The sequence below is a fragment of the Lutjanus erythropterus genome, chromosome 4, assembly GCF_056507025.1.
Source record: "Lutjanus erythropterus isolate fLutEry1 chromosome 4, fLutEry1.hap2, whole genome shotgun sequence".
NCBI lineage: Eukaryota > Metazoa > Chordata > Actinopteri > Lutjaniformes > Lutjanidae > Lutjanus > Lutjanus erythropterus.
Window position 1 is genome coordinate 28,706,653 of NC_139320.1, and position 21,831 is coordinate 28,728,483.

At 37.0% G+C, this 21,831-nt stretch overlaps 2 protein-coding genes across 3 annotated transcripts; both read right to left on the reverse strand.

The window, feature by feature from the left end:
* Window positions 1-2,223: 2,223 nt before the first annotated feature.
* sertad3 (SERTA domain containing 3) lies at window positions 2,224-8,301 on the reverse strand. Of its 2 annotated transcripts, none has more exons than XM_084717524.1 (2): window positions 8,071-8,301; window positions 2,224-5,438 (listed from the first exon to the last, which is right to left on the reverse strand). In XM_084717524.1, the coding sequence occupies exon 2, from the start codon at window positions 5,429-5,431 to the stop codon at window positions 4,484-4,486; it is 948 nt and encodes a 315-aa protein (XP_084573650.1). In that variant the 5' UTR covers window positions 5,432-5,438; window positions 8,071-8,301; the 3' UTR covers window positions 2,224-4,483. The 2 variants fall into 2 exon arrangements, with proteins under 2 accessions (XP_084573650.1, XP_084573649.1); XM_084717523.1 differs by lacking the exon at window positions 8,071-8,301 and adding an exon at window positions 7,135-8,051.
* A 3,339-nt stretch (window positions 8,302-11,640) lies between these two features.
* blvrb (biliverdin reductase B) lies at window positions 11,641-18,857 on the reverse strand. The gene is made up of 5 exons (XM_084717526.1): window positions 18,688-18,857; window positions 15,466-15,627; window positions 14,485-14,574; window positions 13,521-13,652; window positions 11,641-12,279 (listed from the first exon to the last, which is right to left on the reverse strand). Exons 1-5 carry the CDS (start codon window positions 18,770-18,772, stop codon window positions 12,125-12,127), a joined length of 624 nt encoding a protein of 207 aa, XP_084573652.1. The 5' UTR covers window positions 18,773-18,857; the 3' UTR covers window positions 11,641-12,124.
* Between the last annotated feature and the right edge of the window lie 2,974 nt (window positions 18,858-21,831).

Sequence of the window (21,831 nt, forward strand, 5' to 3'; positions counted from 1 at the left end):
TTTAAAAAGGCTTAAATGTTTTGTTGCACACCAGTAAATGTCTTAGCCTCCGTCACCGGTAATCCTGATGCTTCTCCAAACCGCGGGCGTGCCGACCACCATCTACTGTAGGTAACACACTGACTATCGATAACTACCTCATACAACCCCAATAAAAATAATTCAAACTGTCCCTTTAACCACATTTGACTTTATTTGGGTGCATTCTTTCAGCTCCTTCTCTTTATGTTTCACATCGTGGCCAAAACACCTCCAGACTCCTCACCAGACCGTCCAGTCATATTTATAGCCTGGTTTGGCCTTTACTTACTTTTTGCCCCACTTTAACGCGCCTTCACGAGCATGAACGATCACAGCTGCAGCTTTAGATCGCTTCCTCATGTAAAGGTCACTGAGCTTTTAAAAACACTGGGGTTATTAACTGGAACGCGTTTCGTGTTTAATCAGATTTCCTGTGTGACAGTAGCAACTTTTCCTGTGTCTGGGTCAAACTTGAAGAGTACAGATGAGCGCTGTGTCGGTCTCAGGACCTGGGCTGTCCTCCTGTATGGTGCTTCCCCCTGGTGTCCACATGTGTGTTACTACACCTCCAGATCAGTCATGAATAGGGTCAAAGGGTTGGAATAGAGGGACTGAGGCAGAAAAAAAAAAAAAAAGATTGTTTCATTGTGGTGATTAATTTCACTGGAAAACCAAATGTTACTTGTCAAACCTGTTCTGTGTGATTTACAATGTCTGGGTTAAATCCACCATAATGAACATTTGAAATGCACTTTAATGTTCAGAACAGTTATGTTTCTTTTTACCATCAAAGCTGTAGTTGAATGAATTGGCTCATTATATCCTGATACTGTAAAATAAATTTGTATGTTGTAGTTTAGTAATACGAGTTTAATGTATTTAAATTGGACAGTCATTAATTAAAGTTTTGCTCTGTATTATGTTATTGTGTTTGTGTTTAAGGTTCACCAGCAGATAGACCAGTATGTACAGCGAGTCTGCTGAAAAACTGAAGCTCAGCAGCTGTGGGCTTGACTTGTACCAGGATAGAAGACCAGTAGAGGGCAGTCTCCCCTCAGGTAAAAATAAATACCCATGCCAAAGTTCAGTGACGGGGATGCTGTCCTGTTGGAGATGCAGTTCTGACTCACTGAGGTCGTCACAGCAACAGTTCACCCCCAAAATCAAAAATACATCCTGTTTCCCTGTGGCCTGTGGGTAAAATCTCTCTAATACAGTGGCACTGAATGGCACTTGTGGTGCTCAAAGAGCCAAAGAAAAACATTTGAAAAATTCAAAACCAGCGTCTCTTTCCAAAAATCATGACCCAGCTACTCAAGATGATCCACAGACCTTGTTATGAGCAGTTTCATGTAGGAACTACACAAAGGAGCTAAATGTGATTGTTCTTTTTTTTTTTTTGTCTGAATCAAATGTTGCATGGTTCCAATTTATCTCCTAGACTGTTGGTTTGGTACCAGCTTAAAACTCTTGATATAAGGATTTTCTGAATTCTGAATTTTTTTATTTCAATGAACTGAAAGAAAAGTCACTTCTAGAACTGGAGCTATTGAAAGAGTGGGCGGTGACTTGTAGGAGCTCCATAGCTATCATTTTGTTGGCCAAAACATAGCATTGGGTGACAAAAATACCCATCTAGCACGCCCCCTGTCTAGCCAGCAGAGGAGACTAGAGAGCTGAAATCATCTGTAGTTCTTCCTAAATACCTGCTACATCACTGTGGCATCACTGGATGCAGGAAGAACAATGTTTGGTGCTATGGAAGAACTACAGGTTATTCCAGCTTGGATTTTGTCTTGGATAATCTGTACTGACTGTAGGTGAAGCTGCTGAATCCATGTTATTTATCATAAAGCTACAGTATTTGTCTTGTCTTTATCGGGGCTCTGGCTGGAATGAGAAGTAGATTGTGAGGTTATTTTGTTCATATTTATATAACTGATAATTTACTGACATCCTGGATGGGCTTTTATTTTAAAGTCTTTCACAGTTCGGCCTGGAGGTGAAACTGAAACATCTTTGGCTGGAGACTTTGAGTCTGTTCCAACACGTGATGCTTTCACTTTCATGTTCCTGTAAATGCACCACGGTAGCTTTTCTTCATAAATGAAAACTGAGCATCAGATGATGGGGTGAAAATTACTTTTTGTAAACAGTCTACATTCAGTCCTTTGTGACACACAAAATGAAAACACAGCATGATTTCATTTTCACATTTTATTAAAAATGTCAGTATAGGTAAACAGACATTTATATTTAGAAAAAAAAACTTCTAAATTCATCATATCTGGAATTCAGAATGTAACCATTAAAATATTTGTAGAGAAAATAGAAGTAAATACAATAACTGCCATGACGGTACATTAATATACCATTGTCAAATATGTTATGACATTAAATTACTCATCTTGTTAACAAAATATGCCATTTATAAATAGTCTGAGACTGCAGCTCAGCTATAAAGAAAGGACCTTTGCATAGAAAGCAACTTTGATCCACAAACAGGACAAAAGTACAAAAACCTGACAAACAGGCATCATGTGCTTCCTCAAACAATTCATCTCAGCGTTTCCCCGTCACACGTTTCAGCAGTGTTGGTTTAAATGCTGGCTCAACATCTATAGCTGGTTAAGTTACAGTTAGAACACCTTTTCTGCACATCAACAACAGAACATTTAACAGAACTTTGTGGGTTCAAATGGAATAATTTGGCCAAATCTCATCTGTAATGTGACCACTGCTTTCTAAACAGTAAAACACAAACCACATGTTCAAACAGATCTAGAAATGCATATTATTAACAAAAGTGCAATAATTTAGTTGTAAAACACACAAAACATGTGAATCCACTAAAACACGCAGACACTGACCTACTGATGAGTGATGACTGTTCACGGGGTGGAAGTCAGCACCATCTGGGCTCCAACAGCCAACGTGGCTCGTGTGATGCTCAGCTCCCACTGGGACTGATCAATAATCTAATAGACAGAAGCTGTTGCGTAGTGGTTGTGACTTTAGCTCATGTGACACCCACAGTGGCTCTGTACAGTCACGTTTAAGCCCACGAGGATGGTTTGTATTCAATCACAGTACTGTAAAGTTTCTTCCAATAAAAGCATTCATTAAAAACACATTAAATAGACTTTCTGAGCTGGACTGTGCACGTAGCTGTTACCGAACAACAATATCTAAGCGGAAACATTTTAGAGAAAATAAATTTTCTCTCTTTTCAAACTTCAGATTGGACCTAGACTTAAAGTCAGTTGGTTGAGAGGCATTAAGAGATTTTTTTTCCACTGAAGAATATTCAAGAGGCAGCAATCTTTACTGAATTAATAAAATATACTGCTATTGAAATATAACAGATGATAAACTGAGTGATACAAAGAAGAATCACCCAGTTAAAGCTAACATTCAAAAATTATTCACACTTGAAATTTCTTTCTTTTCTTTTTTTTTTGCACCTGAACAAAACACTGGTTGTTGAGGATTCTTCTGATCAAACCACCTAATTTCATAAATATGCTGTAGGTTTTTGATGACTAGAAAACACATTTTCCTGTTTGAAACCCTGACCTGATCACATAGCACCAGACATCATGGCCCCCCTGTTATGACGTAATGATAAATATGAGGTTAAAGGATTTCTTCACAGAAGATTTGACCTATTAGTGTTTGAACTGTTCTCCTTCTAACACCAGCCAAATCACATAATCTCAGGACTCACATTAACATGTTACATGTCTTTGAAGGGATTTATCCCAAATCTCACCCAGCATTTAGTCCACTGCATGACTCAAACAGCAGCACAAGACCGGTTGCTGCTTTTTCTTCTTACTCCATATAAACTGTGAAGTTCAATATGAACGCAGGATTACTTGAAGCTGTGATGCATTTGACAAATCTTTGGGCAACACTGTTGAAGCAATTTTCTGTCCTCTTTCTCTACCAACAGCAATTACCTGACAACTTCTCATTTGCTGAACAAATCCCGCTCTCTGATCAGGCACCTCCCTTCCTTAAATTAGTTGAGTCATACAGAAACTGGAGCAAAATGATTTTCAGAGGCTCATTATGCAGTGACTCACTACTGAGCCATTAAAAAAAGAAAAAGACACAGCCTTATCACTGGCTTACTTCCTACATAGTTTTCACTATGACTTACCTCCATTTTTGCCAGAAAACACAGACTTCATGTTGCACAAAAAGCTGCCAGATGCATCACAGCTAGTCCTCATGCTAGCCCTCCTATGGAGCATTTTCTATCATAGCCATCAACCATTTCTACATTTCTAGAGCGTTCTTACTACGTTCTAAAGCCCATAATACACCATTTCTTGAGCAATACATAAAAATAACAAAGTGTATATTTGATGTGTTTGACAATCCAGCCCTTTGCCTTCAGAGTTCAGTTTTTGTCCATTAACTTAGTGAACAGTGCAGTATGATGGTGATGAGGCTATCAGGACTCCACCAGGATCTCCATCAGATGCTCAAGCTCAAGTCCATCTCTCATATGATTCTGAGTGGAGAAGGGTGGCGAAGAAAATGAAGGGGAAGAAGAAGATGAGGAAGACACTGGACTGAACGAGGAGAATGAAGGCAGGCACTTCAGATTCTGGTTGAGAGGGAAGGAAAAGGGGTGCGAGGGGGAGGAGGAAGAGGAGGAGGTGGAGGAAAAAGGCGGCAGGTAACGTAAAAGATCGTCCCCAGTTGGGTATCCACCCCCACTGCCCCTGAGCCCAAGCACACCCATGTCTCTCTCCAGCAGAGACGTGTCTATATCCTGGAACAGATCCTCCACAGTGATATCACTAAGGTAGCTGGACCTCATCACCTCCATGCTGCTCTCCCGCGCCCTGCACTCCTCCAGCTGCTCCCAGCCTCCCCCAAAACCTCTGACTCCCTGTTTCCCCCACGCCACACCTCCCTCACAGGGCCCAGACAAGTTCTCCAAGGACTTGAGAGGTGTCCGTGGAGCTGTCTGTTGGCCCCCATCAATATTTGAGTCCAGTGCAGTGAGAATGGAGGTGATGGCAGCTGAAAGGGAGAAATCTGGATCCATGGACATCGAGTCCCAGTCCTCATCTTCGTCTTTTACAGACAGAGGGACATTTGATGCCCCTGGGTGGCAGCTTGTCTGATGCCTAATTAAAGAGCTATGAGGTGGCTGTGACATCTCCCTGTCCAAAGAGGGTGCCCTACAAGCCTCCATGCTAACCTGCCGCAGTGTGTTGGCTATGAGAACAGACCGCCGCAGGCTGGGTTCAGGTAGCTCTTGGCCACGCTGATACTTGTTCAGGGAAACTGAGAACACAAACTGGCGCTGGCTCTCCCAGAACAGGCTGCTCCTGTCTGAAACCTCCATGTCCTCTGGTGGGAGTTTTCGTTTCTGCCCCTTCATGATCATCTTTGAACTGCGGAGGAAGGCAAAAACCATTAAGTTGACTTGGATAGTTGTAAAAATCATACACTATTAATATTTTTTAGATGATCAGTTTCTCAGTTTTGTCCTTAGTAAATGAATTAGAATTTTTTAAAGACTGTCACACTGCAGAAGAAGAATGCTGATGTAATTAAAAAACAAAACATAAATTGAATGAAATCTGCCATGAAACAAGCAGTCACTCAAAGGTATATCAGTCAATGAAAACTACAAATAAAGGTTCCTCAAGGACTAAGCGTATTTGCTTGCCTTATTTTTAATCATGCTGTTCTGGACTGATGTTCTCAGGGTAGAAAATTAGAACCAACCACCAGCCAAAGTGCGGTAAAATATGCTGCAAATTGCTGGTAGATTTTCTTCACTCAACAGCCAAAACCACAAGGATAATTTATTGGGTGGTTGCTAAAAGTTAAACATTCATTTAGTAAATGGACAGAAAAATAAATTTAACAACCTGGTGGTTCTCATTCTAAGACATCACTCTGGATTCTGATAGCCAGTGGTAAATGTGATAGACTGATGGATTGGCCAGCCGATTATCTGAAATTTTGAGTTAATCGACATCGGCCAATGCCTGTGCTAATGAAGGCAGTAAACAAAAAATATCTGCAGACACTTCGATAGGCAGCACTTTCAACGCAGCTGCTGTGGAAGGATGTTTGTGCTCGCCTTTGTGAGTTTTGGGAGGGTGGTGAAACGTTCTAATGTACAGAATAATGCAATTGAATGACATTGCTTCTGATATACTGTACCTTGCAATACCACAAATACCTGCAAAATCCACAGCATAACCCAATATTATTCTAAATAATAGTATAATAGTATAAAAATATATCTAAAACAACATGTTACTGCCTAAGATAACCATGTATATTAGATTGTAATATGCATGAAGTAATAAAATTATACATGACTTCTCTTTATTTTGATATCTGCATTATATACCTGCCATCAACCACCCTGCTCGCTAAGTATCAACCACTGAAAAAAACATTGTTCAACCACTAGAAAACATTTCCCTTATTCTAATATTAAAGCTTGAAATTAGTAATAAAATAATGATAAGGTTATAGCCATAGACAGAGACAACAGACAGTGAGGGGAGCAGGAAAAAAAAATTAAATGGTAAACTGCTCGTGGTAACATGAGTAACAGAGGTTTTAAATAAATATGGTACAATTATGGAAAAGCCTCATCAGACAGTTCATTAGGACATAAGTTGATCTTCAGTGTCTAAACAGATTTGCTGCTTGTGTTAATTATGTTTAGAAATTTAGCAAAACGTGTAGGCTATTTACAGTTAGCTAGTTAATATAGATACTTTAATTTGAATTACTGTTGAAATAAGAATATGACTAAAATGCAAATTAAAAAGAAGTATTACCTTAAGGTGGTAATGTTAGGCTTTTATCAAGATTTTATATGAACACTAGCTAGCTAACATTAGTCATCCTGTTAGCTTGCTAGCTTGCGTGGGTTGGGGGTTGTAACATTAGGAGGGAAAGAGAAAACCTTTCAAAGGAGGCCATTGAGTCATATCTAACGTAGATGAACTCAAATTGACCAGGTTCATTTTGATTAACGAGTCAAAACGTAGTTAACCTACTGACCTAGACGGTAAAGTTTAGACAGAGTTTGAAAGTAAAGGCATCTTTAAACAAACCGACCTGTTGAATCACTTCCCGTCTCTCCTCAGTAAGTTTAGTCGGGACCGTTGCTGCTGTTGAAAACGTCGTTATTCTGCCTCCTCTTCGATTCAAAACGATAATTTAACGTCTCTCGTTTTGTGCAACTTATTCATAAATAATTCAGCGATTAAAAACAACTTAAAAAGCACTGGCTCGGCTTAAAACTAATATCATTTCACCTGTAGTTTTGCTAACCGACTGTCTCGATCTTCTCCCGCCCGTGATTTGAGTTTCACGCTGAAAACGTTTACAGTTTGGGGGTTGGACGCTGCGAAAGGCATCTTGGGTAGTGAAGTTTATAAGGGTTACATACCATCAGATCAATTTGACATTACAAAACCGCACCAAACACACTTTAAATTGTTTAAAGTGCAAATATAATAATAACATGACAGTCTATATCATATGTTTACCTTTTAAATTACCCCCGCCCTGATTTACTAACGCCCAGACCGGATTGTCAAGCTTCTTATTATGTAATTTGCATAGCACTAATTCCTAAATGATTACATCACTGATAAAAGAGGGACTCTCATCTTTTCATTGACTTTGAATATAAAGTACAACCATATGTAAAACACTAACATTTACTGAGCTCTGTTTGCAGTCAGCATATCTTATTTCCTGATTAATTTTACGTACTGTAAGAAAATACCAAACTTAGAAGAGGATGTTAGACTACTGAGGTGATCAATAAATCAAAACAGTCCAGACTGGATCAGATGAAATTTTAAATATAAGGGCGCACATTTAACTTGCAATCTCCATACGATAAAGACAGAGAAAATAAAGAAGATAAATAAAAAAACCTGGGTCCTACACATGTACACGTCCACAGGAAAAGTAATTTTAGCTGTAATAAAGGGTGCAGTTGTCCATATCAGTCTTATTTCGGACAGAGACGGAGACATTTACCTGAGACAGGGTAACGGTCGTCAGGGAGGAAAACGGTCAGCTGATAACGTTACAAACTTCCACTGTCGTAAACCACCAACATGTCAGAGTTTACAGTTTCGATTTAAATTCCACGACGCGTCTTTTCTCCACACGAAAAACCAGCGAGTCAACTTTGAAAAACAGCTTTGGCTCCTCCTCAGACTGTGTATGGACGGCTGAGAAAAACGTAAAGGTACCAGGACAAAAAACAACTTCCTGCAGTCTCTTTCAAAATAAAAATCCAAACTAGTCAACATCTGCTGTAAGTTTTTTAGACAAGAATGGGTCAGATTACTTAAATTTTTGGCCAGTTACTTAAATCATTGGATTACAAAAAAATGTTATGTAATTGGAATCATTTGGATTACTTTTAGATTACGTATCGTTCAAAATCAAACCGTGCACAAAAAATAGCTCCAACAATATTATTTTTTCTCTCTGTAAACATCTGAAAGCATTTTCAATGCAAAACAAAAATGCATTTTTGAGTTTTTTTCCCCCTTACTTCCTCAGAGTGGAGTACCTGTCTAACCAACCCAGTATGTCAGATATGCTTGTAATGACTTAATAAAGCGTTGGTCATAATGAAAATATTTTTTAAATTGCCATTTTTTAAAGTCAAATCAAAAATGCAATTAACTAATGTGTAATGTAATGACAATGTGACTATAATCTGATTACAGATTTTTTTTCAAATGTAATCTACATTGATTAGAGTCACTTATTTTTTGTATTTTTTAATATAATATAATATAATATAATATTTCACATTGATTTTATTGAGTATCTCAGTGCAGTTTTTGTTGATCTACTAACTCAAATACTAGAATATATAAATACTGTTTTTAACAAATCCCCAACAAAAAAGTTATATTGACCCCATAAATAAAATGTTCTTTCCCCTCATTGATAAACTCCAGAACCTATGAGTATTTTTTCATTCAAGTCTAACTACTCTCTTACTTCACTGTAGTTTATTCTCAGTATATGTGTGCTGCAGGCTTCAAAAGTGGTTGTGATGTTATAAATCATGATGGTATACGAGGGGCATTCAAAAAGTTCTAAGACAAATGACATAAATTCAAACTGAGTCAAAATAGTGTAACAAAATGACCTTGAATCGTACCACTGATGACTTATAAACAAATTTGACAAGTTACAGCATTCTAACTTTGTTATTCAATGTTCCAGGTTACATATTACAAAACCAACTTTTTTGACCGTCCAAAATGAGCCAATTTGAAGTTCGAGCAAACATCAAATTTCTAACAAAACTTCAATGGAAACCTACAGAAATCATTGAAGCTTTGCAAAATGTTTATGGAGACTCTTCACCTTCTAGAGCCGTATTTCCAAAGTTGAAGGAACGTTTGAAAGAAACAAGATTTCAGTCCATACTTGAAGCGAAGAGGGAGGTTGTGACCTGGTTGACTAGACAAGCTCCAGAATTCTATCAAGAAGGAATTTCTTGGAAACATCGCTTGCAGAAGTGTATTGAGTTAGGTGGATCTTATGTTGAAAAATAATTTTGTATCTTTCATAAATAAAGGTTTTTTTTCAATTTGTCACAGAACTTTTTGAATTACCCTCTTATATAAATGTGTTAAAGTCAGATTTAAGGTGAGCACAGATAAAAAGTTCCACCTATCAGCAAGTGAATGTGAAAATGTCAAACTGCACATACATTACTCTGCACACTGAAGTGTGAACACCCAAGTGAAGTAACAACAAACATCCAAGTCATTTAACAATAAATAAAACACATTTTGAATGGAGGAGGACTTTAAACGGTTGTTAAGATGTGCGAACAAAGACTGGGATTTTTTTTTTTTTTTTTTTAAGTGATGTTATGAACAGTACTTATATGGTAGCGAATTCTAAAAATAGGATCGAGCTAGAGTTGCTCTGTCCTTTTAAAAAAAAAAACGTGCTTTATTCTGAAGGAACGAATGACATGTTTCCGGGTTTATGCTGCCTGCCCTTCGCTCAATTGACTGTTTTTTTCAGAGGGAGTTGCGCAACAGCTACACATGCCACTCGTCTGACTGAGTGGTTGTCCTTCTCACAGGACAGACTGAAGAGGAGGTGAACTGCAGGAGACAGAGACAAGACGAACGGTCCCTCAAAAATGTTCGGACCAAAATAATACCAAATAATCCAAAAAGAAAAAAAACAACACATCTACCAAATGAAAACTCATTTTTGAATAACACTGATCAAGTTAGATAACCGTACAGTGTGGACTGTAACAGTACAAACCGTCATAGATTCAGTGGGACAAAAGGAGCTCTTTGATTGTTTTTAACTCTATAGTGTAAGGACACATTTGTAATATTGAGTGTTGTTTATGACTGCTTCCTCAGAAAAATAGATTTAAAGAATATAATTAACATCCACATCTAGAGACAGAAATAACTCCTGTTCCACTGTGAAAACCCAGTTACATGCCTAAATGTAACTGAAAAAATGAGAAATCCACAGGGATGAGAAATATAAGTGTACTGAACGAAATGTAACTTGTCCATGAATCTGTACTATATTCACCCAGCATTCAACAGTGTTTATTCATTGCCACATTGTGATCTTGCCTGTTTCGTTTTATTTTCATTGTTGTTGTTCATTCCACGTCTGTAAACTAAATTTTTCAACTTTAATTACAGGAGAGGTGCTCAATGAATCACGCCATAGTCCGCACATTTGTTATTATGGCTCAGTCTTTAAAAAAGGAAAAAAAAAAAAAAAAAAAAACTTTGCTTTGCAAAGGCGTTAGTTGCTAAAGTAGCCCACTTTACACTTGGACTCCTTCACAGTGGTCAAATTTATCTGGGTAAACAGCTATTCTTTTACTTGTAGTTTGAAACACAAGTTGTCTGATATATTTTAGGTAAGAGATAATGTACAGTGAGCCGGTCATTATTGCAAAATAATCCTCAACAGGGTGTTGACTTTAACCACGCTTGCAGGGGTTTATTTTGCAATAATGAACATCTTACTATATTGATACCATATTACACTGCTACTTACTTTGAAAAAATCAATAATTTGGCATGATTTTATGGATTTAAAAATTATTTTATTGCTCCTCCTTTCAGATTTCTTTGCTCCAGAGTCAATGATCAGAACTGTGTCAATAACAGCGGTCTGTTATTCATAACAACAGACCTAAGTGAAGGATAATTTACAGTGAGCAGGTCGTTAGCATGAAATAAATCCTGACAGCATGATGCGGTCTTGAATCATCCTGAAGTAGTTTATTTCACAATAATGACCGGCTGACCTCTGAATGCAGTAATTGACCAATCAGAATTGAGTATTTAATAAAGCCATGTAATGACTATGTTGAGAGGAATAGTACTTGCATTCAAGAAGAATATTTGAGTACACTATCCACCACTGATCTACTCCATTATCTGCTTCCTCTTATTGTTTTATAAAGTGTGATTTAAATGACTATAGAATAATATACACTTATTCTGAGTGTTGTTTTGTCACTCTGGCAACACGCAGCCTGAAGCTCATTCACATGACACTCAACTCTTTCAGCACAACTTTTTGTACAATAAAACTCTTTTATTTTCATCAGTTATAAAAAACAGGCATACTGTCGATGAGAGCAGAGAGACACCATCACATGACCAGAAGTCCAACAACAGGAAACAGAACTTTCAGTATGTAAAGATTGCTCCTGTGAAAAGACAGAACTGATGCAAAGCAACATAAAGAGCCACTGCTAAAGCAGCAGTACAGGCTTGGCACTTACTTCAAAATGTATCCTGGCGGCAGCAGATGATAAAAATAAACTTACTATGAAAATATAACAGCGGCAAGCAGAAGTTTGTTGATGAAAGCGAACACAAGAAAGAAGTTATGATTTATCACAACACATTAGTAGTTTGAATCTACATAATCTTCATGTATCTCTAAGTCTCGACATAAACAAATGTTTTCACTTCAGTGTGTTTTGGTATAAAAATTAATAGTGATCAGTGACAACTTCTCTGTCCGGAGGGCATCAGCAGGGTGTTATTCAGGATTATTTATAGTCTCCCCACACTCCCACAGCCTTGCCATCCCACTCTGAGGTGGACAGACACTTGACAAAGAAGTGTCCCAGGTCGTGTTTGGAGATGGCTCTTCCCCTCAGTGCATTCTCTGTCGCCATGTAATTCTCGGTCAGGGGAAGGTCGTCTGGAAGCAAAGAAACATGTAAAATATGTTATATAAAAAATTTAATTATACAAAAAATTAAAAAACGCACATGAATGCTCTTGCTATCTGCAGATAATAAATGAACAAACAAATGAAACAGGACAATAGTAGAAGACATCATTAGGTATTCTGTTGGATCAATACTGATGATCCAAAAACAACATAAAATCAGAAATGTTCAAATCAATGACTAAATTTCATTCAGGGCTAAAAAGGTGAATCTGCAGTGTCTTAATTTATGTGGCTGATTTTTTTTTTTTTTTTTTTTTGTTTTTCAGTTTAAGAATGTTTTGGTGATAAAAACTGAGTAGACAGTTTTTTATGTTAAAAAAACATCAGATTTTTCACTGAAATATAGCAGACTCTACTATGAAAGAGTATATATATATATATATACTTATATACTTATTATATATACACACACACACACACACATATATATATATATATATATATATATATATATATATATATATATATATATATATATATACATATATATATATATATATATATATACATATATATATATATATATATAAATATGTATATATAAAAAGAGATTATTTGTTTTCAATTTTGCATATTGAGAATTAAGTCAAAATGTAAATTTGAAATACCATTTCGACTTTACTCTCGATATTTCAACTTTATTCACATTTGGACATAATGCAAAATTGAAAAAAATCTTCCACCTCTTATTTAGTTTTTCTTATGTCTGGAACTAATCCTGAAAATTGGACTTTATTTTCTAAATTCTGACTTTATTCTCAAAATGGAAAACAACAACAACAACAAAAAATTCCCACAGCATATCAGGAAGAATTCAGTCATAAAATTGTGAAATAATGATTTACTTGCTTTTTGTTTGTCTTTGTTGACACAAATGTAACCGAATGTGTTAAATGGATCAATGATATCGTCTGATATTGACTGCAGATCACAGAGTTGAACCAAATCGAAATCGTACGGTGGCAGACTTTATGATAAAAGCAAATATCTTATTGTTGTCCAAAGATTCGATATAATATCATATAATGATGCAGCTTTTGATTTACACCCCATGTAATCAATCTGACTTCGCCTTTTCAGTGTTACTCTTTTCTCAGTTTGCTTCAGAGCAAATTCACCCCAAATTAAGTCTAAAGTGCTACTTTTATGCCAATATTTTCATCCACTTTTCTTTGGAGTAAAACTCTTCATTTCTATTTCCCACTGACCACCAATGTGAGGAGGCATGACGGCCACGTAGTCCAGACCCGATGTCTTCAGCGCTGTGTACATCCTGTCGTGATCCTCCGTCACAGGAATCATCCGGGGAGGAATTTTGGAGCGATCCCACAGCAGGAAAGCTGGCAGGGATAAATAGAGGTTAAGATGAGGAAAATGAGCAGCGAGGAAGAAAATGGAATATACATGCAGTAATGAACAGGACGAGTGGAGAGGAGGATGCAATTAAGATCTGCAATATTTTTTAAGTACAGGAATCAGTTCTGTACTCGGTATCGGCTGATAAGGACAGTTCAGGTATCGGAATTGGTATAGGGAAGGAAAAATGTTATGTGGACATGTGTGGACCAAATATTTTTCAATATCTCAACTGTATTATCTGAATATCCTGATAAGAAATAACATCTTTCCAATGTTTAGTGTCACACTTTCTTGTGAAAGCTTATTAACTTAGACATGACCTCAATTAAAACTCACTTAATGACGCTGTTGCAGCAGATCTGCCACTTCTTATATCACGTGGAAAAAAAAAAGAGATGCTGAGATACATATTTCCAAATTGATTATTAGTATTTTCCAATGGATGTTGGTACTCAGTATTGGCTGATATGCAAAGTTGAAGTATTGGAATAAATTTATCTGGAGGAAAAAATGGTATTGGAACATTTCGACTCCTTTGCGCAGATGTTTTTCTTCTAGTTTTAATCGTCTTCCATTATCACGCTCAGAAACACAGGTCAACTTTAAATAAGTGTCAGACAAACGTATATATCTGAGATTCAATGGTCTTAATGCAACACTCATCTGAAGCCAACACAGGCTTAAATAAGACTGAAAAGAAACATATATTCCAAAGTTAAAAAAAACAAAAAACATCCAGATCAGCCACATAACACAAAGTTTGTCCACTTCATCCACTCTGTTATCTATACTCCTCAGAACGGTGAGCTGTACCTGACATGCAGCCGACCACTTTGCGGATCCCTCGGGCCTTCATGGCTTCAACAATGTTTTTGGTGCCTTCAGACATCATGGTGGTCGGACCTGATGAGCACAAAACAGATCTCATCATCTGTCGTACTGAGCTTGAAAGTAACTAAATATTCCAAAAATGTACTTGAGTACAGTTTTCAGACAGGCACTTTACTTAACTGCAGTATTTCTACTGGCTGACACTATAAATACATTTACTCCACTGTATTTCAGCGGTACATACATGAAAATATAAATCTTAAAATCTCTTCATCAATATTAAAAGACGTCTTAAGTTAATGCATCAATAACCTAAAACTTACAGGAAGTGTTCTCTTACTGAAGGGACATTTTGAATGCTATCCTTTTATAGTGTTGCTACTTTTGATAAATAAAAAGTCCTGATATTTTTCTCTTTTTGTGAACCCTGTTTTGTACCCATGTTCTCTGCAAGTAACTTTCTGTGTAAGTTAGTTTGTCTACAATCAAACAACCAAAATGAACCAAAGAAACCCCTACACATTTTCTAGTAAAATTGTTATGGCGACCTCTAGTGAATGTTTTACATTACTACATCATAAAAAAACTACAGTTCTCTTTGTGTAAGGTGAACACGGTCGGTTATGTAAGGAAACATGAACTTGAACAGTCAGTGCAAAGAAATGTCATCTATCAGAGCAAACATGTGAGCAACAACAGTAAGAGGAATGCTGCAACTTTAGGATAGAAAATTCAAAACCACAGAGAAAAATCCTAAATGTATATGAAAATCAAAGAAACAGGATAAGAGCAATTGAAGCAATTAAAAGAATTAGAAACTACAAACTACACTGTAAATTGAATTAATTCCATGCAACTACTTCATGTCTACTTCTGGGATCAAATTTATTTACAGACAGACGTGCACTTTGTTTCCTTCTCTCACAATGTTTGCCTGGTTGTGTTTAAGCTGTGGAGCCTTACTGAGACTGTTCCTGGTGCCGAGGATGATGATGACGGCGTCCTGGCCTTCCAGGGTCCTCTTCACGGCCTCTCTATCGAGGACATCTCCCACCTCCACCCTGGACGCCTTGTGGTCGGCGGGCAGCCTGGCGGGGTCTCGGACCAGCACCGTCACATTGTATCCTGACAGAGAAGAAACACAGACATGAAGCAGATCAACAGGGATGCAGCAGCGACGTGTTTTGCGTACCGTTCCTGCAGAGCTCACAGAGTTTCTCGTGATTTGATTTGGTCTGCCTTGTTGGTCTAGAAATGGCGGCGACTGAGCCCCATGTGACGTTGTTTTGAGCCTTTTGTTGAACAAGGACAGGTGGACGAGAGCAGCGGTTTGAGTTGTTGCATTATTAAGTTTCTTTAAATTGTTTGTGTTTCATGAATTGGTGCCTCACACAACTAATGTGCCACTAGAATTGTTGAAATAGGAATTAAACAGAGAACAAGATGTGTGTTTTGTATGTTATTACTCATTAATGATAAAATGACTGATAACAAGTTAAATTATTGGTTTAACACACAAAATTGCATCCATATTCTAAACATCAAATAAGTGTCCTAAAAACTAGTTTGACTGTATCTGTAATGACGATGCTGCTTAATCTGGATTCAGGCAACACGTGTCTGTTGGAGGAGAATATTTCTGACACACTGGAAAAGGAAAAACAGATCAGTATCATGTTATAACAAAAAGTTTATTGTTATAACAAAATGTTTTTACATTTTTAGAACATCCAAACCCATCACATTACAACAAGAAGCTTTTCTTGTTTTAATAATGTACAATTTATCTTGTTATAATGTGAAAAAATTATGTTAATATAAGTTATCACATTGGAACATCAAACTTTTCACATTATAATAAGATAAATGGCACACTGTCATGACATGAATGGTTTGTGTGTTATAATAATTATGGTTGTAACTAACAATTACTTTTATCATTGATCTGTTGATCATTTTCTCAAATAATCTGTTCATTGTTTGGTCCATAAAATGTCACGAAATGGTGAAAAATGTTGATCTCTGGTTCCTAAATCCTGCAACGACGTCCTCAAATGTACTGTTTTATCCACAACCCAAAAATATTCAGTTTACGGTCACAGACAACTAAAGAAACCAGAAAATATTAACATTTGAGAAGCTGAATTTAGAGCATATTGATATTTTTTCTTTAAAAATGTTTTTACTCCAATTGATCAATTGATTATCAAAATAACTGGCGATTAATTTAATGATCAAATAATAATTGATTACTTAAAATAACTTAAATTACTCCCACTTTTATTTTATTTTATTTTGTTATGGGTTGTTTTGTCTCATTCTGTTTTGCTTGCCTGTCTGTATGTTGTGTTGGTTTATTGTGTCAGATGGTTTTCTATTTTCGTTGCTTTGCAAAAAGTTCACTAAACATACAATTGAAAAAAAACATCTTTTTGTAACAAAGTTTTTACGTTTTTCCTCACACTGATCCATTTTTCTTTTTCAGAGTGGTAGAAATACACTAATCTGTAAACACTGTGGTTTTGTTTCCTAAATTCAGAGGGTTTCTCCTCCACATCTTGCAGGATCTCATGACATTTTCCATCAAGGTCATGAAAAGTGGAAGGAGAAGTGGGGGACTGATGAGTGTTGGTGACACACTGACATCTGACCATCTCGCCATACAGAAACTGTCACTTTCACCTGATTGGTTACAGAGCCGTGACTGCTGCACGTGTCGTAAACATGGCGAGATTGATATTAAAATTCAACAGGATGACCTGATTTAAACTTCTTCAGACCAGATCCAGAATTTTTTTTAAAACAGTCATTTCCAGAAGCCGCTTCACCCGCCACACGAAGGTGATCCACCCCTCCTGTGCAGCTGAGATAGTGAACTTCTACTATCAGCTCTGTGTCACAGCCTGCTGTGACTCAGCAAAATACTGAACGCTAACGTCCAACATGACTCAACAGTTTTTTCTGCCCCATGGTGAGGAGGGAGAAAGGAAATGCTGAGAAATCAAATTAATCATATGACATATATACGTTTGAGATTTTTTGCATGACTGTGTCAGTCTGTCACATGCACACACATTTTGTGTTATTTTGTGAGTTATATTTTTTTTGTTTGTTTGTTTTCCATATGGTGGCACCTTATTATATCTGTTTGTTTCCTTGAAAAAAAAAGTTTTCTCCAGCATTTTTGTACACATGACGCTTTTTTTCAATTATGAAAACTAATAAAGTGAAGGAAACAAAGCCTATATCAGTACTAAATTTAAGTTTGAATGAGAAACAAGATCCACGTCTGAAATGTATTTAGATCTAATTATTATTTATTTTCTTGCTTGATCGATTTGTTGTTTGGTCTACAAAATATCAGAAAATTATGAAAATGTTGATCAAAGTCCAAAGAGAGGTCCTCATATGTCTCACATTTAAGGTAAAAATCAGAGAATTGAAACTATTTTTTTTTCTAAAAAATGATGCAAAATGATCATTTGCTTATCAAAATCACTAATGATTAATTTTAATAGTCGATTAATAATTGATTGCAGCTCTATTTAAATCAGGCTACATTTGGGGCCGATGGATTTTGACAAATATTAACTATCACCATAGTTGGTTGGTGATTTCAAAAGACATTTACTAACATAACAGGTTTGAGAAAACGTTGAGAAAAAACAGTTATAACTAAACACAAAGTAAAAGTATTTCACAACTTTACAATAAGCATGAAACTATCTAGTCTCTTATCACAATACTGATATTATATTGATTTATTGCCCAGCTTTAAATCCATATCAGAAGTAGATGTGGACAACTTGACTCTTTGTTTTTATTGCATTATGAATCATTTTATCATCAAACATCTGATGTAAAGCTACTGCAGATTCATCTAGACAACTTATTGATTGATTGATCGATTATTAGACCTTCAGTTGACAGGGTTTATCCCTCTTTTTGACCCCTGTAAGTGGTCAGATGACTAAACAGATCCAGGTCGCAGCCTGGAGGGAAACTTCAGGCACAGAAGAGAACAGAAACTAGTTATTTTCTCTGTGCTGCAAACTCCAAGTCAATGCAATAGCTATTTAATGTTGCTATGGTAACATACTGGGATCCATCAAGGACCCCCGGTCCACAGTTTGACCAGTAAAAGACACTGATACTTGATCTATTATATCTGTTGTCATTCCTCACCTGCAGCCACGGCTTGCGGCAGGGTCACCAGCCCGGTCATTCCCGTGGCTCCAAATATCGCAACGTTTTTGATGGAGTCCGACATTGTTTGTATTAATCGATGTCCACGACACAGCAACAACTTGGCGGTCAAACTGTGTCCGATGCCGAGGATTCTTTCACTTATAAGTCACATTTGACATGTGTAGAAACGCCTCTTTTTGATGACAGGAAGAAAGCCGCTTCCGCAGCCCAGACTCCTCCTCCTCCTCCTCATGCAGAGTTAAAGGAGCCCTGCTGCTGCTGCTCACACGCTCGTGTTACAGCTTCAATAACATCACAGTGAAATTAAACGGATCACCTTTAACCATCTTAAAGATTAAAGACACGTAAATACCTCGTTGGCCGCTGCTATGTGTATCAAAGATGCGTCATCCCGTCCGCCATATTGGGAAGGTCAACAATAGTAAACGATGCAATGTGCACTGAGAGATGCACATTTCAAATTAACTGTCACTCACTTAAATTTGAGCCGATTTTCATGAAATTGTGTTTGTTATAAGCATGAGAAATTAAACATGATACTGGTTACTTGTTAGAATTAAATTCAGTTACTTGGCTACTTCTGAACAGCTTAGATATCATCCAACCATAGGCAACATCATGTGCAAAGTATTCAGAATTTCAGCTTTTGTGTGTTTCTCCAAAATGTTATTTTTTACCTTATTTATTGTTATTATTATTATTTTTTTAAGTATTTGCCAGTTTGTTTTGAGAAAAAAGATGAGATTCAAATGTCATTTTTACAAGATGGGATAAATTAAGCTGTTAGTAACAGAGAAGGTTGAGTTTTGCATGATGGCCTTTCAGGCTGTGCAGAGTGCAGTAAGATCATGCAATGCAACATGATACGTACAATACAATAGCATTGTCAAGCGTAACATACTGTTCAGCAGCCACTCCAAAAGGAGCAAAGTGGAAACAGTGTTGGGTTTTCCAAGAACAATGGAGCAGTTCCAATTTATTCACATAGGAAAAGGGAAAGCCAATGTACTTGGTGTCTCCGCACCAACTTTCAGTACTTAAGGATAATTATATTTGCTGCCACTATCAAACTCATCATGGCGAAAAATACAAGAACTTGTAAGGACAACTTATAACAGAGAAGATAAATTAATCGTGGGCAGGTTTGAGGAAACGGCGGCTGTTTTTAGCCATAGATCAGAGATCAGAGATGCAGCTTTTAAAGTTAAATATCACAGGTCAAATCTGTCTGAATGTGGCCCATCAGCTAAAATGAGTCAATTACAAAACCATCTGCAACTTCAGCACCACTTACAACACCATGGATTTATCAGTAAACAACACAGTTAGACTACTGATATTTCAGAGCCGTGGTCGGGGCTACAGGTCCTAATGGTCACAAACCTCAGTCAGATAAAAGATCAGTGAGTCAGGCAGACACCATTAACATATTCAACTAAACCACCCCTCTGCCCTGCACTCTCTCTGCCACTATAGGGATGGTAGGGTGACCAGACATCTTGAAAAATTCAGAAAAGTCCTGAATTACAAGCAGGTGTCTGGAATCTCATCCCGTTTGTCCTAAAAATTAACCATTATTGTAACAGATTATAGGAACAACATATGCATCTGTGAAAATATTATGATCAACTTATGTAGGCTTCAATTCCTGCTTTTTGTTATTAAAAATGTCACATCTGTTTTTGTAAAATATGTAAGAGTATTATTGATGTGTTTAGTGTTTGTTTTGATCTGTTTTAAACTAGATGGCAGAGAGTGCAGCTGCCACTGCAATAGGAATATATGATAAAAAAAACAACCTTAGCTGCTAAAAAAACATTTAAAATGGCTGTGTTACACCTGTAGGTAATGGTTCATGCTTCTTGTAAGCAGCCAGGACACTGAGCTTCATATCATCTTCAGAATCTGTAACTGATCTTTATAATATTGATAATAAATGATCACACTAACATTCAGATGTTACTCTAAATTATTCTATACAATTTAATCCTTCTGACATGACGTGCATGGCAGGCTAAGAAGGGGGGTGCATATTGGTACAAATTAATTGATCACTAAGTGCCATCAAATATTATATGATCTGGAATGGGCCATTCTGTATAATGATGCATACTTTTTTCTTAAAAGGAGCCTTTTATATCTAGGGGTCCTCTTCCATGGTCGCATCTGGAAAAGAACTCATAAGAAGACCATGAGATTTTAACTCAAACCATAGTCTTCCCCTCACCCTGACCAAATGGTTAAACTTATGATGAGAGAGTTCTTGACTGAAGAGGAAACAATTTGTACAAATTTCATGAGAGTTTTGCAAATCAAGGCTCTCACTCTAGACATGGCCATCTTCCACAGAGGCTGCCATGCTGCACCACCACATTTCTACAGAAGCCCAGAGTGGACAAACAAAACACTGGCTCTAGATATACACTCTCACGTTTTTAGCAGGTTTCATGGCCACCGTAGGTTTTCCTACAAGCTATGCCATTAAATCCTTCGCACTGGTTCTTTTAGTATATCTAAATGCAAATACTTTTGTACTTTTTCAATCACTGTTTACTGCGAAAACACCCTGCTAAGCAAACTTTGAAACCAAGAATATTTTGTCCAACATTCATCCAGGCCTGGATAGCATGACTGCTAAATGTGAAAGGATATGAGATGATTCAGGGGCAGAACTACAGCAGATCTTGAGCAGCAAATGGAGAAAAGGTCAAACCTATGCTTTGATACACACAAGTTGTGCTTGTAATGTGGTGAAGACACAAAGGAGTTTGACCTGCTTTTATGCTTCTGTTTTTTTTTAAATACATCTCCTCAGGGCTTCCAAAACAGACTATGTTTGAGAGGCCTCAAGTGCACTTAGCTCTTCTGCAACATTTTTTTTTCCACTGAAAACATTTCTTTTTGCACGCTGGAACAGGACTGTCAGGTGGCTCTTGTTTCTGGGCAAACTTGTTTCAGATTTTCACCAAAATATTTTTTTCACAATATTTTTATAAATACATGGCTTTGTTAAATACTTGATTCTGATTGGTCAGTTACAGCATTCTAAGGTCTGTTATTTCTGTACAACAGAATAGTATTTCTATGGACGTAGTTCTGATCATATAATCTGGAGCAGCA

What these genes read in the sequence shown, in the direction of transcription:
- blvrb (XM_084717526.1), bottom strand. Translation starts at nt 18,772, where the DNA reads ATGTCGGACTCCATCAAAAACGTTGCGATATTTGGAGCCACGGGAATG. An exon ending in GCCGCAAGCCGTGGCTGCAG is followed by an intron (nt 15,628 to 18,687) that starts GTGAGGAATGAC and finishes CTTCTCTGTCAG; the next exon opens with GATACAATGTGACGGTGCTG. An exon ending in CATGCCTCCTCACATTGGTG is followed by an intron (nt 12,280 to 13,520) that starts GTCAGTGGGAAA and finishes CTTTGCTTCCAG; the next exon opens with ACGACCTTCCCCTGACCGAG.
- sertad3 (XM_084717524.1), bottom strand. Translation starts at nt 5,431, where the DNA reads ATGATCATGAAGGGGCAGAAACGAAAACTCCCACCAGAGGACATGGAG.